General features: G+C 42.4%; 1 protein-coding gene across 9 annotated transcripts in view; it reads right to left on the reverse strand.

Annotated features, from left to right (window-relative positions):
- sox5 (SRY-box transcription factor 5) overlaps positions 1 to 15,890 on the reverse strand; it is a 154,546-nt gene that overhangs the window by 6,586 nt on the left and 132,070 nt on the right. For 5 of the 9 annotated variants that reach the window (XM_008425896.2, XM_008425897.2, XM_008425894.2 and 2 more), the window contains 3 exons: positions 12,746 to 12,910; positions 6,448 to 6,646; positions 2,707 to 2,882 (listed from right to left, as the gene is read on the reverse strand). In XM_008425896.2, coding sequence (XP_008424118.1) covers positions 2,707 to 2,882; positions 6,448 to 6,646; positions 12,746 to 12,910 — 540 coding nt within the window. The remainder of the gene's footprint in view (positions 1 to 2,706; positions 2,883 to 6,447; positions 6,647 to 12,745; positions 12,911 to 15,890) is intronic. The other 4 variants (XM_008425895.2, XM_008425900.2, XM_008425899.2 and 1 more) reach the window with 4 other exon arrangements.

Consider the following 15,890-nt stretch of genomic DNA (forward strand, 5'->3'; position numbering starts at 1 on the left):
ATTTCCCCCCCCAAACAGACAAGCTGCGTGACATGTGGAAATGTTAAAAGCCTGAACACACATCTGCGTTTCAGTGCGTTTCCATGTAAAAGAATGTTGATTTTACTCTGGTTTGGATGTTTACTGTTATGTGAGTGCGCTGCTGATTAAGTGTGTGTGTGTGTGTGTGTGTGTGTGTGTGTAGCAACTCCTGGCAGCCACCTGCGAGAGTGGAGTGCGGCGGCTTGCCTCTCTTGCAGAGGCCCCTGAGGGTCGACGCATTAGAGGGAGAGAGTGCGGCGCGGACGAGAGCGGGGCCACGCCGCTCGGCCCCCTGGGTATTTATTACAACCAATAAAAGGCTGATTTACTGAGCATTTACATGCCTAATGCAAGCAGCCGGCACACACTGCGCTGGAGCTCTGCTGATGCTCGCTCGTATGCGCACACACACACATGCACACACACAGGCGGCACGGCAACAGCGCCAACGTTTTACAGTTTAATTACACGATTAGGAGCTCTACCCAAAACACGGCCATCTTCTAAAACGATGTTTCGGAAAGTGTCCTCCTCCATTTCCATGTGACCCTGGTGAGCCGGGTGGCTGCAAGCAGGGAGGGCAGAATGCTAATGAAATGCTTTTTATCTATTTTTTTTTTTTAGTCCTACACTGTTTAATTGTTAGAGATAATTTCTCCCCCCCCCTCCAATAGATTGGAATAAATAGGGAAGAGGAAGAATAAAAGCTCTAAATGTTTCAAAAGTATTTTAGTTTTAATTTCTTCTGCTTTTATAAATGCATAATAACCCTCAATGGTTTGGAGTTAGTCATTTTGTATGTAAATCTGAAATATTTTAGGAGTTTTTCCCTCATTTTGCTCTAATGAAAGCCTCATTCAGTCCTCGTTCCAAAAAAAAAAAAAAAAAAAAAGAGCACAAAATGTCTCCTCACACTTTCAGATTTTAAGATTAAATATGCGCTCTCAGTTGGCTTTGTGGAGTGAGTGTGTGAGCAGAGACAGAGTGGATGACAGTCTAGTCTGACATTAAGCCCCGGTACAGTACATGGGAAAAGTGGATTGAATGGCTGACATGAGAGCGGAGACACAAAGTAGTGACAAAACTAATCCTCTGAGTGTCGGAGACGCTGCCGCCGTATCCCAACACACAAAGCCCAGAGCGGCTGAGGAACAGGAGGAGAGGGGCTGCAGAACATCACAAAGAATCACCAATGTTTCAGAAAGTCTTTACAAATCTACAACTTTATAACAGAAACATCTATTTTTCTTTCTTAAATGATTTCTTGTCCTTTAAAACTCTTAGCTATTTACCACAATGCCGAGCAATTAAAGACAAAACTGAAACATTGTCTATTATTTGCTCATATTTAATGCAGTCAAATCTGCTGAATAGAACACTGAACAAAAATGTTCCATATTTCCTCTTGATCATACATACAGTTTTAAATATCATTATTTATAAGAAACATTTAAAGAATTTACATGAAATTTAGTCGTTTTAAAAAGTCTAAAGAATGAAATCTCCTCCTCCTTTAAAATTGGCCAAAATATGCTTTCCTACATTTTCACTCTGAAAGATTTGTTGCTGAAAAGTTTAAATTAAATCCCAGCTGACATTTATTTTGAGTGAAAATAAGAGTTTCAAATAGTTTTAACGCTGCAGTTCTAAAGTCGGCTGCAGTGTAAATAGTCTGTCCAATTAAACAGCTATTGTCAAAATGTATGTTACTCCATAAAGAGCAGGACGGGGAAAAAACTGGATTTGCAAATTGCAAAAAAAAAACTACTTAGGTTAATGGTTTCTTTTATATATATTGGTGTTAATTGATGATTCTAAATGCAATATTTATCAGCAATATCAACATGAATACAGTAAAGCAGCAGGAGGAATAACTTCTGCTCTGATGCTCCAGCTGATTCCAGATATGTTGAACAAATACCCAGAGTTTATGTGAGCCGCTGAGGAGCCGACGCAGTCATTTCACATTACTGTCTCCTTGACACTCCGCTGTGCCACACACACGCACACACACTCTCAGAGCCCTACAGTGTGCCTCACAGACGCAGTCATTACCTCTGCGCTGCCTCCGGTTTTTACCTTATCTGGCCCCGTCTAGCTGCGCGAGGGCATTGTGCGCCGATTTACCTCCTACATGCCGCGGCGGGGACGGCACATGGCACAACAAATTACAGCGCGCTGACAATGAAGACGGTCACGGCCTGCGATGACTTCAGAGGACTCGGGGTAGATCTGTTGCTTTTTTTTTTTTTTTTTTAGCGCGCCGAATTTGGAGCCTGAGATAAAAGGCGGCGATTTGTATTTGTTTGTGCCGAGCTCCGGATGACTGAGTGTAAATCATTTGTTGTGGGGAAGAAAAACAAAATCCTGACACAATTAGTATTTCACCTGAGGCAGGATCTGAGAAGATCTTTCTGATGTATTTATACACACTGAGTATTTCTGTGAGCCGTTACATCTCTAGGAAATGCACACCAACTCAAAATCATTTAGATTTTTAATTTGTGAGGCTGTATAAATTGAATTGAGTTCAATTAACCTTAAAATAATTAAAATTGTGCTTTAAACAAACTTTAAAATAATAGAGGGAACAACACATAGTTGCTTTTGGCAAATTTTATGCCACAATGACTGGCTACATTTTAAAATCTTTGTGCGCTGGAAGGAGAATAAAAAGAAGCTGACCTTGTCGGAGCGGCCGTTGTTGAGGCTGAGGTTGCTGACGGAGGCCATCTTGGCGTCCAGGGCCTGCTGCTCCCCCTTCAGCTGCTCCTTCATCTGCCGGGCCTCGGCGAAGGCCTTGCTCACCGCCTCGTGGTCGTTCAGGTAGGCTGTCGACGACAACGAAGACAACAAGTCTGCTGAGACGCAGACAGGAGGGACAATCTGTTAGCCATCCTGTTCAGCTGCTTTATTTTTCATAAGCACAAATGCAGATTGAGTATTAACGGCAAAAAAAATAAAATAAAAAAATAGAGAGCAGCCTTTTTTTATTATTATTATTGGATAAACACTCCAAAGTGTTTACTTTGAAGGTTCTCATCTGGAACAAATCTTCTTTTGAACCATAAGGTAAAGGCATTAACATACAGTTGATGAGGGGAGGTTGTCAGGGCGTGTGTGTGTGTGCGCGTTCGTGCGTGCGTGCGTGTGTGTTTTTTTTATATATCTAACTGAAAACACTCAAAGCGACTGACCACTTTGCAGCCGAGTGGAGCATGTGAGTCAGAGTTTGCCCCCAGAAATCTCATCCCCTTCAACAGAACGCTGTAAGCAGCGTTACAGTCAGCAGAGGCGCCTCTTATTATTATTCTGCATGTGTGAGAATGTGAGGCGCCGCTATCTCCGCTCCCCATCGGTCCGGTTAGTTCTTAACAAAGAGCCGCTGCTGCTTTATGAGGCCTTTATCTGCGCTAATCCGCGCCGCTAATGCCATCTCGGACCAGATTATCAGCTTCAGATTGGTAATGACAGAGCCGTGAACTCTTTCAGAAGTCATAACCGGAAAATCTGGACGGGAGTGGAGCCCGACAAAAAAAAAAAAAAAAAAAGAAAGAGGGTGCGGGATCAGAGGCAGGACAGAGGAGTGAGAACAGAGATGAGGAGGTGGAGGAGGGGGGGTGACAGAATTGGGTGGCAGTCAATTTTAATCTGCAGTCAAAAGAAGAGGCGGCGGGGGGGTTGATAGAAATTCCTGCGCACACATGATTGTGTGATTGCTTCAACTGACAGAAATGACAACCATCCAGACCCAGACGAGTGAATGTGACCCAGATAAAAGGAGGGAAAGGTTGGAGGGGACGTCTTCTGCTCTCCCGCACTGCGAAAACACAAGTTCTGTTTTTTTTTGTCTTCTCTGCATATGCATGCAGTACGTTCATAAGGAAACGTTCGAGTTGGGGGACTGCAATGGTTCACTGCGCGGACTGAGACAAATGTGTGACAGTGGCGCCTACGTCTCTGTCTGGTTCGAGAAAGATGGACGGATGGAAAGAGAGAAACATTCCTCCAGGTGGAAAGGGCTTCTCAAACCGAAACACTTATATCTGGGTTCATGTTTAGGTTTACTGAATCCTAAATGTGTTGCAACAAAGCAAAAGCATCTGCTTGGGTTAAGTTGAAAAGCGTTAAAAGTTTTAAGCAGATGTCTTAACGTGATATTTAGCTTAGTTACAATAGTTCCTCAGCTTTTTAAAGATTGATTTAAATTTAGAAAAAGAAATCTATATTTTCTGGGAATAACGGCAAGAAAAGATCAACATGGTTTAAATAGATGCAAAACTAATAGTTTTAAACCTACAGTTAGCATGCTAGGAGCAGATAGCCTGACTAATTAGCCACCAATTATCAGTTTGTGTTGCTCTCTGAAGACGAGAACGACAAAACAAACATTTTGTGCAATTAGAAAGTTTTGCTGAATTTGTTAAAGTTTGTGCATATGAGGTACTAAGACTTTTTCTTTTAGCAACTCTAGAAATAACACATTTTGATCTACATTTTATTTTAACTTTATTTAAACGGCGTTAAAATGTGGATATTGTTTACTTATAGTTTTCCACCAACTACATATAAACAGACAAACATCAGGGTTAAAAAGCTCTGATCTTATTATAAGACGTATGCGGTCTGAAAAAGAACTTGATGAAAAACTAAATGTGTTCTGCACTCAGAAGGGTTTAATCAGGTTTCATTCTGATTCCAGTTTGAATATGAATAACCCCAAAAGGCCGTCCTAATCTGCGCCCCCCTCCCCCCTCCTCTTTCTCTTCCTCAAACAGATTGCAAATCAAAACGACCACCTCTGGACCCCGTTCCAATTTGTCCGTCCGCTCTGAACTTGTAAAACGGATCCTAATACGATGAGCCGGAACGCGGCGCGGCGCTCCTGACCGCCTGAAACTCAGCGGCAACAGATGGAACAATGAGCTCCTGCGTATCAGGGATCTGGCCTCCGCCGCTGCGCAAATAATTCAGCCAGGATCACACACAAACTTAAAACACTGTAATCCATTTTTCTGAACAAAAAACATCTGGGACCGAAAATCCACTAATCTGATATTAAATCCGCCGATTTGTTGAAAAACAGTGAGATTAGCCAGAATGTCAGGGAAAAAAAAAACTGACTTAACTGCATATGAGGAGGAGGAGGTTGGATTGTGTGTGAGGCTTTGTGTGAGTTTGAGTTTGTGTGCTGGTATTGTATGGTTAATGCTGGGTGTTTGCGCTGTCCTGGCTCATGTAAGAGGCTTGTCTAATCTCATTGGTGATACCTTCTGTCTGTCATGCACTCCTCTCTTTATTATTCCCCCACTTCATTGCTCTGGAAAAAAAAAGGAAACACTAATCCTCATCTCTCTCTCTCTCTCCCATTCCCTCCCTTCTCCTCTCTCCTATGTCTCTCTCCGTCTCTTTCAGTCACTAATAAACACATAACAATGAAGCCGCCCTGCAGGCAAATAGCAGCACGGAGGAACAACACAAACACTAATTATAGCCTGTTACATATGTGTAATATTTGAACTATCAGTGCTGCATGAAAAATGGATTAGGAGTAAAAAATAGTGATTCATTTATGTCATTTTTTCTTTATGTGAGCATGTGGTTAGGAAGGATTATGGTGCTGTCATCACAGTACTGCTAGAAAAAAAACACTTCTTGTTGTTTTAGAAACACTTTTTCTTAAAAACTTTGAGATTTCCACTTATGGGAATGTATCTTTCTTGTAAAAATGTTTGCAGCTTAAGAAACTGAGCTTGTACATCTACAGCTTGTTTAGAGACGGAGCGGGACGTTTTGATTGGTCAAAAAGCCTCACTCGTAAATGTTGAAGTTGTTACTGATGGAAGTAGACTCACAGCTAGATATTTTTCACGTGTTAAAAAGTAAATGTGTTCCCTGTTATCCTTAAAATAAAATCTGGTACCAGTGACAATATGCCCAACCCATAAGTGCAGATTTTTTTAGTCTAATTCTTCTTTGTGCTCTGAGCTTTATTATTTATTTTACATTATATTTTGAATTCCTAATTCCACTTTCTGAACCATTTGAAAGAAGATTTGTTGCAGGTTATTTTTAGTTTGACCAAGATAGTCAACCTTTTGTTTTTGTCAGTTGAACTTTCTTTATTTTACATTGGCTGTTATTCTTCTAATTTCACAGATTGAACAAATGAAAGTTGTTTTTGAATATTTGAACAAAGCTCGTAAAGTTATTAATCAATTTAAGTGTGCTGTACCGATGCAGAGTTATAAAATAAATTTGTACATAAACACACAGCAGTTTTTCTGTATCTGATCGGTATCGGCCAACTAAACCTCATACCGCTGTCGGTATGGGAAGTGAAAAAAGTGGATCTTTTAGCCCCTTAGTAGCGTGTCTTTAGTCTCCAGTGCTCTGCTACTGTACAGGCTAGTTAAATGTTCTTACCTATTGAGCTGACTCTGGTGGACGGCGCTCCGATGCTGGAGGGCACGGCGCTGTGCTTCATGGAGCCGGTGGGACCCAGCTTGGTGGTGGCGGCAGCGGCAGCGGGAACCTGTGGGGAAGTTGGGGGGGAGTTGGGTGACTTGCTCTCGGATGCCTTAGGCTTGGCCGACAGGTTCAGTGGCTGTGCACCCTCACTGTCCTGCAAAAACCAAAACAGCACAGGTTCGCCCACCGTGACCACCGTAAGGTAATTTGGAAGCGGGGAGGTGAGGGGGACGCCCTCGCGTCTCCCATGACCAAGACCACGTGCCGATTTAGCCGAACCCCCATGCACAGCAGTCCGAGGATGAGAAGGTGACGGGGTGCATGCCACTGCCTGTCTTCACACGACGACACACACACAGACCTTTGGGTGCAAAAAATCCCCCCCACTGACATTCACATGCAAAACAACGGGCCACCTATAACAGCGACGCATGCACACTCCACATGCAAGCTGCAGGAACATGCAGTACAGTTCTGCTTCTTGAAGAGCCTCACATTAAAACAATATGGCAAGCAACAACTAAATACACTGCGGCACCCTGTATAAATATACAGGACGCCTCCCGTCTTTCACAGAGAATAACGCAGCCTTTAAAGGTGTGAGAGCGCAAAGATACAGCAACGTCTCAACGCATCAAACAGCGAGCGGAGCAGAGGACAGTCTGTCGCTTCAAATCGCTCCTGGTCCGATAGAGAGCAGAAACCTCAGAGAACGTCCCAGTGTGTGGAGAAAACGGGAAGGCAACCGCTTATGCCTCAAACACACATACACACTCTGAAAGGAGTAATTTTACTTAAACAGGTCGGTGACTTGCAAAAGTTTTCACACCTGTCGAACTTTTCCACATTGTGTCGCATTACAAGCACCACGACGGCGTACTGGGGTCATTGTAGACAGGAGGGGAAAAAAGGAGAACATTTTTGAGTTCTAAAAGCTGAAAAATTAAAACTTTTGAAACTCAAAAATATTCTTGTTTTTTTTAGAAAATTTCTGAGATAAATCGCAAAATTTCAGAGTTTTTTTTTTCCATCTACAGTGATCTTAATACGCCATCATATAACCACAAACTTGTTCTTATCTGATTGAACAGTTCAGTGGAAAGAAAATACAAAGATTTTGTTTTTCTCAAACATCTGAGAAAGGCCCGGTACTACTTTAGCCATGACAGGCCAGCAAATTAACCAATCAGAGAAGCAGCCAAGAGGCCCATGGCAACTCTGGAGAAGCTGCAAAGAGCCACACTGGGAAGGCAGCATCCTACTGTGGAGTTATTCCTTAGCTGAAGACCTGAGTGTATTAGTGGAATGATGTGAAGATGGCTGTTTACACTCTATCAAATAGTGACGCAGATGTTTGGTGTTTAATACCCCTGATTATATATAATTACAGCAAAAAGTTATTTGAAATATTGAGCAAAAGGCAATTAAGGCATACACACACTACACTTAAGAAGGGAGGAAAAACGAAATGTTTTCACTATATTTACAACTAAAATCTAGACAGCTGAACAGCCCTATACATTACAAATGAAATGAATCAGTTTGGGGTTTTTTTTACGACAGAAAAATATGGAAAATTTCAAAGGACAAAAAAAGTTGAACGTTGTCTGGTGAGCTGTCATGGCAACGTGACCCCTGCTGACGACCTAATCCAATCAGAGGCAGCGTAGACGCATCACATGACAGGAAGGAAGGAATTAGATCAGACGGAGCAGATGCACACACACACCACTCAGTGTAATTAAAACACAATTAAAAGCCCAATGCCAAACGAGACGGTGACGAGCCGAGCAGGTCGGGCCAGACTGCAGTCGTGTGAAAATACAGTTCTGATTATTGAAATGTAATTTAACAGAACTGGTGATAACTTTCAGGTGTGGCTCTACTTACAGCTAACGGGAGAGAATAGAGACATTATTTGTATTTTCTGGTCATTAGTCTAATTGCAGCTTAGGCAGTATAGAAACCAGAATATAGTGGGATTCAAAAAGAAAGAAAGAAAGTATTGTGTGTGTTGTATATTCACTCATTAAGGCCGACTTTTCCTGATTCCCTCTCCTTGAGTCACACTAAGCCTTATGAGCCCCTCACAACTCAATTAAGCCCTTCCAATTAAGCCCCTACGACGTGTATGTGCCATCCTCTGTGTGTGTGTGAGTGCGTGTGTGTATGTGTGCAACGAGTCCTAACCGGATTGTCCTTCATTAGGGAGGTCTTTCTAAATAGACGGAGGACCCCCAAAGATGCCTTCAGAAAGACAATGGGCCGGAGAAGAAGAGGAGAGAGAAAAAAAAAAGAAGAAAACTGAGCGGGAGCTCCTCAATCCTGACCCATATTACGGCGGGCTTTGGCTGCAAACGCGTTTGAATATTTATTACAAATAGATAATGCCTCTGCCACTCGTACAGTGGATGGGGGAGTTTCCTCTCCGCGCCAAGCCAAATCCTGTGGTGGGAAGGTGGCCAACCTGCATTATGCCAGTGTGGAGGAATTAGTTTAGAGAGTGGAGCTGAGACGTTGGACAGACTTGTGTGTGCGTGCGTGTGTGTGTGAGATATTGTTCGACAAGCTCTTAAGTGTGTGTGTGTGTGTGGGGGTGTGTGTGTGTTTGCATGAGGACTCTAAAGGTTTTGGAATCTTGAATTAATACAATTGTTTTTGTGTCTCTCTTGGCGGAGGAAACAGTCTTCAGCTTTGAGACAGAAAACATGCAGAGTGACAGCGAGAGCCAGAGGGACACGGAGATGGAGAGGAAGCAGAAGGGGAGAGATAATGTGTGTGTGTGTGTGTGTGTGCGCGCGCGCGTGTGTGTGGGCTGCTTCTGCGGATGCCGACATGTGCGAATGACATCAGTGTTCTGCATCTTATTGCAGGAGCTGACGGTTCAATTAAAGCGACATGTGCTGTGCCACCACCGTTTATCCCTGTCTGCTCTGCATAAGTGTGTGTGTATGTGTGTGTGTGTGGAGGTGAGCTGTAGTGACTGTTCTATTAACTATAATATCATCCAGCCATCCATTATCTTACACGCTTATCCCTACTGGGTGCTGGTGCCTACCTACAGTGGTCACCCTGGACAGGTCAACATATGAAGTCAATTTTAGGTCAGCGATGCAGAATTGCATCAGTCTCCAACATTTAAGGTACCTTGAAGAAGTTATACATTATGAACCTTTTCACATTTGGTGAGGATACAACTAAATGAGGCATGCTTTTTAATGTATTATGAACAAAAATGTTTAGGGTAAAAACTGGCTCTCCATATTACCCACTGTGAAACATCATGCTGTGAGGGAGCTGGTCTAGGATTTGTAAAACCTGCTGCAAAAGACTTGGATAGAGATTCAATTTGGACAACAAAACATGCAGCCAGAGCTGCAGTTCTTTAGTTTCAATGGCCCAGTTAAAGTCCAGACTTAACTCCAATTAAGAATCTGTGGCAAAACCTGAAATTTGTAATGAAGAATGAGCAAAAATGACTGATAGTCATGATTTAGAAAACTTCAAGTTGTGATTGCAGTAAAAGCTGATTATGAATTGGAGATTCGCAACACAAATGCACAGATTCCCATTAAAACACTTCTGCAAAGTATTGCATAGAGTCATTTAACAAATACTGGAAAAACATGTAGGCACAAATCTATGGTGGAGAAGTTCTGACTCTAGTTTGACAGATTTTATTTTGTTTGCGTCTTAAATCTTCTTAAGCAATATTAAAACACTAGAAAATCATCTCAATATTGAAATGCATTGAAACAACAAGCCATTACCAACCATCACACTCATGTACATGGGTGATTGTGCTGCATGTCGGCTAAAGCGCAACATATGGCGCATCATTTTGACCTCCACTGTGTGTGTGTGTGTGTGTGTGTGTGTGTGTGTGTGTGTGTGTGTGTGTGTGTGTGTGTGTGTGTATGCATGCATGCCTGCATCTCCACATCCACTCTTGCGTATAAGAAAGCTTTATGCAGTCTGCAGTGATTTAAGCACAGAGGGTGTGTGCGTGTGAGTGTATAGTGCTCCACACCTGTGTGTGTGTGCGTGTGTCTGTGTCTCACCCGAGGGTAAAGCACTTAAGCGGTGTGTGCCTGAGTCCAAACAGCTGTGAGCAGAGCCAGCCACTGAGTTTCTAAATGACTGGAGCCCTGACATAGAGCCCGCATGGGGAGGACACCTATGAAATATACATGTCACTTGACTGAAGACATGGTGACAAAGAGGAAAAGTTTTTGAGGAAGCATTGAGGGGGTCAGTCTAAGCCAAAAAAAAAAAGGTGAATGTCTTTAAAATTGGTCTAAAACATTGGTAAATAGGCTGTCAGGGTCCACTGGTCAGCTCACCAGTCAGCCATTACAACTCCTTGGTCTTCCTCAACCACAGGCCATGACTTTCACTGCCAGCCTGACTCTATATATATGGTAATAAGTGTGTGTGACAGCGGGGTATGATGGTTGTGTGTGTGTGTGTGTGTTGGCGTGTGCGTGTTTGTGTGTGTGTGATGGAGAAGTAGGGAGTGAGTCGGCAGTCAGGCTGCAGGGAACAAAGCCAGAGATCAATTTGTTGAGAAAGTAAACAATGGGAACATTGATCAGGAATCTGGAAACTGGAGAGTAAAAAGTAGAAAAAGATGAACTAAACTTTCTTGTACGAACGTCCTTGTGCGCGTTTGCCTGACTGACCAGAGGTCATTCGAGCACCAGGGAGCGTGTTTGTGCGATTGTGCAGGAGGCCGACCAGTTATTCATAGGATTCCACCTGGATGGACACGAGGCTCCACTCTCATCACACCCATCAGGCAGTCAGCCAAGAAAACGACACAAACTCCAACAGATCCCCCCAAATGGACCGCGGTGGGACATCAGCTGGGGGTTCTGGGATGAAGTTACTCTATTTGATTTGCAGACATGAAGTGACTGAGAATCGTCGGGGAGCAAGTTTATCTGAGGAAAACGCTTTGTGGGAAGTCAGAAAAAGAAGGCAGCACCTTCACTGTTTACACAAAGTCTACAGAGTATTCACTGTGACTGCAAACATAAAGTTGGTTGTTAATCTCAAAAAACGTACATTTTGAAAATTATTCTTGGTAAGACATATTTTAATCGTACATTGTAGTAATGAATCCTGATTTTAGTTGCATTTAATGTTCTTGTGGGACTATAAAGTTGTTTTTGAACATTCTAAGGCAGTCATGTACCCAACTATAGCTTACACTTTATGTCCCATGTTTAATACATGAAAGTATATTTCACATGACTTTAGGTGTTCTTTTGGACAATTATCTTTATTTAAAATTAAATTAATTGATCTATGTTACTAGACTGCAAAAACACAAAATCTTACTAATTATTTTTGGTCTAGTTTCTAGTGCAAATATCTTGGTACGCTGGAAATGCAACAAAACTAATTTACAAGTAACTTTTCAACAACATATAAGAGCTTGTTTAATTAAATAATTCTTTTATATTGATTAAAAAAAAGAACAAATTCAATTGTCAGATTATTTCACTAATGGGAAAAATGTTATAAGTGAAATAGTCTGTCAATTGAACTGGTACTTTTTCATCAATATTAAGGAATTATTTACTTAAAACAAGCTCCTATATGTTGCTGAAAAGTTACTAGTAAGTTAGTTTTGTCTTATTTCAAGTATACCAGAAACTAGACCAAAAATACTTTGTAGGATTTTGTGTTTTTGCAGTGCTAATCTATATAATCTTCATCCATCTTCCTTCCAACCTTATCTAAAATTAGGGCCTTAAAATGTCTTAAGCTCAGCTAAAAGAAGTATGTTGGCCTTTAATAATGTCAGGCAAAAGTCGAACACAGAGCTATCTTTATTGTGAGGCTACTGCTAACTAGCTACTAATACACCCAAGCTAATTAACTAATTTTTTGCATTTATTTTTGCCATTTGCTTGGACAAAGTTTGTACATTTCTGTGGAGGAACAAGTCTTAAATTCCATTCATAATGGTCTTAAAAAGTCTTAGATTTAACTATTATCTGAAAAAAAGCATCTTCACAGCATGGGAGGTTACTGTGTGTTCAGGGTGAGGTGCGGTGATACACTCAGCATTGCCCTAAGTTACATAACATACAGAAATACATGACAGGTAATCTTGCAGATGGGTTCTTGCTGTTGTGTGTTGAGCACAGGAACATGCACATCCACAAGCGCAAACACAAGGCCTTTTGAGTTTTATTTCTTTCTTTTTTTTTATTTATTTTTTTTTTTTTTTACCACATCTTACCTTGTTTTTGTTTGAAGGTGGGGAGCTGCGGTTCTTGTCGCCCTGTGGATGTGAGTTGGTGGGTGGGGAGTGAGCGCCCAGGTTGGCTTGGGGCGCGAGGCTGCCACTGTGCTGCTTCGTCCCCGGGGAGACCTGCATGGCCGCCAGCTGAGCTGCGTACAACTGCTGCCAGGTCAGAGAGGCGGGCGGGTTTGAAGGAGTGGACAGTAAGAAGAAAGGAAGAGGAGCGAGGTTACGGGAGGGGGAGGAAAGAAAAGGATGACATGAATAAATGAATACTTAAGAGCACACACACACACAAAAAAGGAAGAAGGCAACTAAAAAGCTCCAGAAGAGGAGGCCATTAGTGGCCCGGCCTCTGTTTGTGTGACAGAGGGACATTTCTACTGTCACCCCCCCAAACCCCTCTCTCACCCCATGGGACTAGAGCTAACAGCCTCTCTGACAGGCCTAGAGATGGGCATATCCCCTCCAGGTGCATCGTGGGAGAAAGGCAAACATTCTGGCTATCGAGGTCATGCCGGAGAGCCTGGCTCTGGCACAAGGTGGGGAAAAAAAAATCATGATGATACAGAGAAAAGAGAAAATGTGTCTCACTCTTAGCTTAGTTACAATAAGAGCAGCAAAATTGTCCAATAAAGATAAATTAATTGAATAAACTGTTGTGGAGGAAACAAAAACACAGCTTTCTGAGTCTTTTTTTTTTTTTTTTGTATTTAATTAGTTTCTAATTAATTTAAGGCATTATGCTGCAGGATGCTGTGTTGGTAAATTCACTTGTTTTTGTTTTGTTTTTTTCCTCGAGGCAACGCATACACACACACTAAAATTATCACAACTTGGAAAAAGCTTCAGTGTTCCTTTCTGTCTCAATCAAACCCATCCTGCGAAGCTCAGCTGCTTTCATGTGCTCTAATACAAATCTCCCAGACGCCGTGTCGTCTTGCGTTCCTCCGAATTGTTATTCCTCCCTCTGAGGAGCAACAGAATGCTTAGTTTAGAGAGAAGTCACTGATGTGTGTGTTTTTCTTTTTTTCTTTTTTTTTTGAATAGTTATAATTGTTGTTTATTTCTTGTGGAATAATTTTCTGGATGAAGATCACCGTTTTTCTTTTTCTGAGTTTAACTTCCGTCCTTCTGTTGGCGGTTGGCTGCCGGCCACCGGCGTCAAACAAAGGCTGGTTTATGCAAATGGACAAGGAAGAGATGCTGTCACCGCTATGTTCTTCTCTTCATCATGCTTTTCTGTCTGCTTGTACCTCTTTCTGTATCGCTGCTGACAGCCATGTTACCTGCTCTCCTCTGCTATCTCAAATAAAGAGATTAATCTCTGGAAAGAAACAAAGGCATACTTTCGGGGCGGAATCCACGTCCATCACAAGTGGCTGCAATAATAAACACTCCAGTAATACAACAGAAACATGTTATCTTTTACAATTGCCTCCCTTTTCTATTGCTCTTACTGAATTACTACTTAAGTTTTTTTTTTTTTTTTTTTAAAGAAAGGATACCAGTCATTCCAGCGAAATCAATTTACTGAAGGAAGAATCACATCTCTGGTTATCCCTGATGAATACCTTGAAACTTTACACTTGAAAACTACTGAATTGTGAAACTGAGTTTATGCCAAAAAAAAAAGTATTTTTACATTTTTGTGCGTAGTTTTTAAATGATTTTGATTTTTTTTTCCAAAAGTTTACAACATATATCACAATATCTTATGTTTTTGCTGTAGAGTATCACTAGGTGTCCTGATGCAACTTTTTTTTTACTTCCGATACGATACAGATATCACATCTTTGAGAATTGTCGGATACTGATACTGACCCGCTACAATATCTTCATGAGTCAGATACTTTTAAAACTTTTTTTTTTCTGTGCAAGGTTAGAAAAGGCTTGATAGAGTGACATTACTCAAACAGTGATCAACTATAGCTATGATTATACCTGTAGTTAGTTAAGCGGTCTCTGGTCCACTTGCATTCACACATGCGTTCAAACCGCAGCCGAGTCTCAGGTTTTTAGGCAGACCAGACCAGACCAGAGTTTGCTCTTTTGGTCCGTGTCGTCAACAGAGTTCAATTGTGCATTCACACCTCTCCAAATGAACCAGAGCTTGATTAAAGTGAACCCATCAGGGCTGGTTGGAATGCACACTGAAATTACTCCAGATGTATTTATTTCTTAAGTGTCTTTACCAAGGTAGCATGTACATTATATGGACTGGGTGCGGTATTTTGTAAGCCAGCAGATCCGTCATGAATCACTGGATGTGGAGGCCAGCTAGCTGAGATCTGATCAGCTTCTTGCTCCCTCATTTCTCTTCAATTAGCTGCACTGTAGCTCCTGGAAAAGAGGTGGAGGAGAGGTGGTGGGTGGAGGGGTGGAGGTGCAACCAAGCATGAACTCCCCTCACCACTAGCCAAACTCCTCCAGCCTGTGCACCACAGGCGGGTGTGTATGAATTTGTGCATCCTTGATTGTGTGTGTGTGTGTGTGTTTCCTGCCATATTCGGACCAGTGGTTCAAAGGCCTCTTTATTTGTGGACTGAATCGAGTTCCATTACAAGGCCAGGCCCGCGTCACTCAAAGGCTGCTCAATGGGCCGGCGAGAAATGACACACACGCACCCGTTTGAGTGCACACATGTACACACACACATGCACATACGCACGGTGCAGAGGGCAGCGGCACTGCGGAGCGTGCCCAGAGCGTCGCCACGACGACATGCATGTCAACAAACAGGAAGTGACAGCGCAAAGCCCCCTGGGGTGACTGGAGGAGTGAACACACACACACGCACACAAACAATGAGTGAGAGGGGGAGAAAATTCAATCGAGGTTGCTGGATGAGACCAAGGAATTTAAAATGTCACTCTCTGGCCAGGCATACTACTGCACTTTCTGTGTGTGTGTGTGCGTGTGTGTGTGTGTACGTCCATTAAGACCTGCTTCTCACTCCTTCTGTCCTTAATCCCCTAATGTGAGACCAGCAACATCTGCATATGTTTGTGTAAGCTCATGTTAACATGTTTAGTGGTCAGTGAGTGCTTCTTGCCCTCGCTGATACACTGTGTGCGTGCGTGTGTGGCACGCACACCCTATTGATGGACAATGTGAGGCTATTGGAGATCCCAAACTCAAG

This window comes from Poecilia reticulata, linkage group LG13 (assembly GCF_000633615.1).
Source record: "Poecilia reticulata strain Guanapo linkage group LG13, Guppy_female_1.0+MT, whole genome shotgun sequence".
NCBI classification, from domain to species: domain Eukaryota; kingdom Metazoa; phylum Chordata; class Actinopteri; order Cyprinodontiformes; family Poeciliidae; genus Poecilia; species Poecilia reticulata.